The 283-nt window shown below is 60.4% G+C and overlaps 1 protein-coding gene across 2 annotated transcripts in view; it reads right to left on the reverse strand.

The window, feature by feature from the left end:
* Window positions 1-283, reverse strand: part of LOC119581735 (RNA-binding protein fusilli-like) — a gene marked incomplete in the record, with an annotated part of 165,619 nt that overhangs the window by 13,345 nt on the left and 151,991 nt on the right. For both annotated transcript variants that reach the window (XM_037929866.1, XM_037929867.1), the window contains 1 exon segment: window positions 141-235. In XM_037929866.1, the coding sequence (XP_037785794.1) occupies window positions 141-235 (95 nt within the window).

Here is a 283-nt window from a genome sequence, read left to right on the forward strand (position 1 = left end):
CACCCCATTCCCACCCACCCACCCCATCCCCACCCGCCCACCCCATCCCCACCCGCCCACCCCATCCCCACCCGCCCACCCCATCCCCACCCGCCCACCCCATCCCCACCCGCCTACCCATCCCAGAACCCCATACGTACCACTTGCTTGGGCGTGCAGTCGTACGGCAGACCTCGCATGCGGATGATGACCTGACCGCCCCGCGAGAGGAACTGCTGGGCTTCATTGTTGCTTCCTGGGGAATAAAAAGAAAAAAAAAAAGGATGTTATATATAATTCATTG

Source organism: Penaeus monodon, chromosome 15 (assembly GCF_015228065.2).
Source record: "Penaeus monodon isolate SGIC_2016 chromosome 15, NSTDA_Pmon_1, whole genome shotgun sequence".
Lineage (NCBI taxonomy): Eukaryota > Metazoa > Arthropoda > Malacostraca > Decapoda > Penaeidae > Penaeus > Penaeus monodon.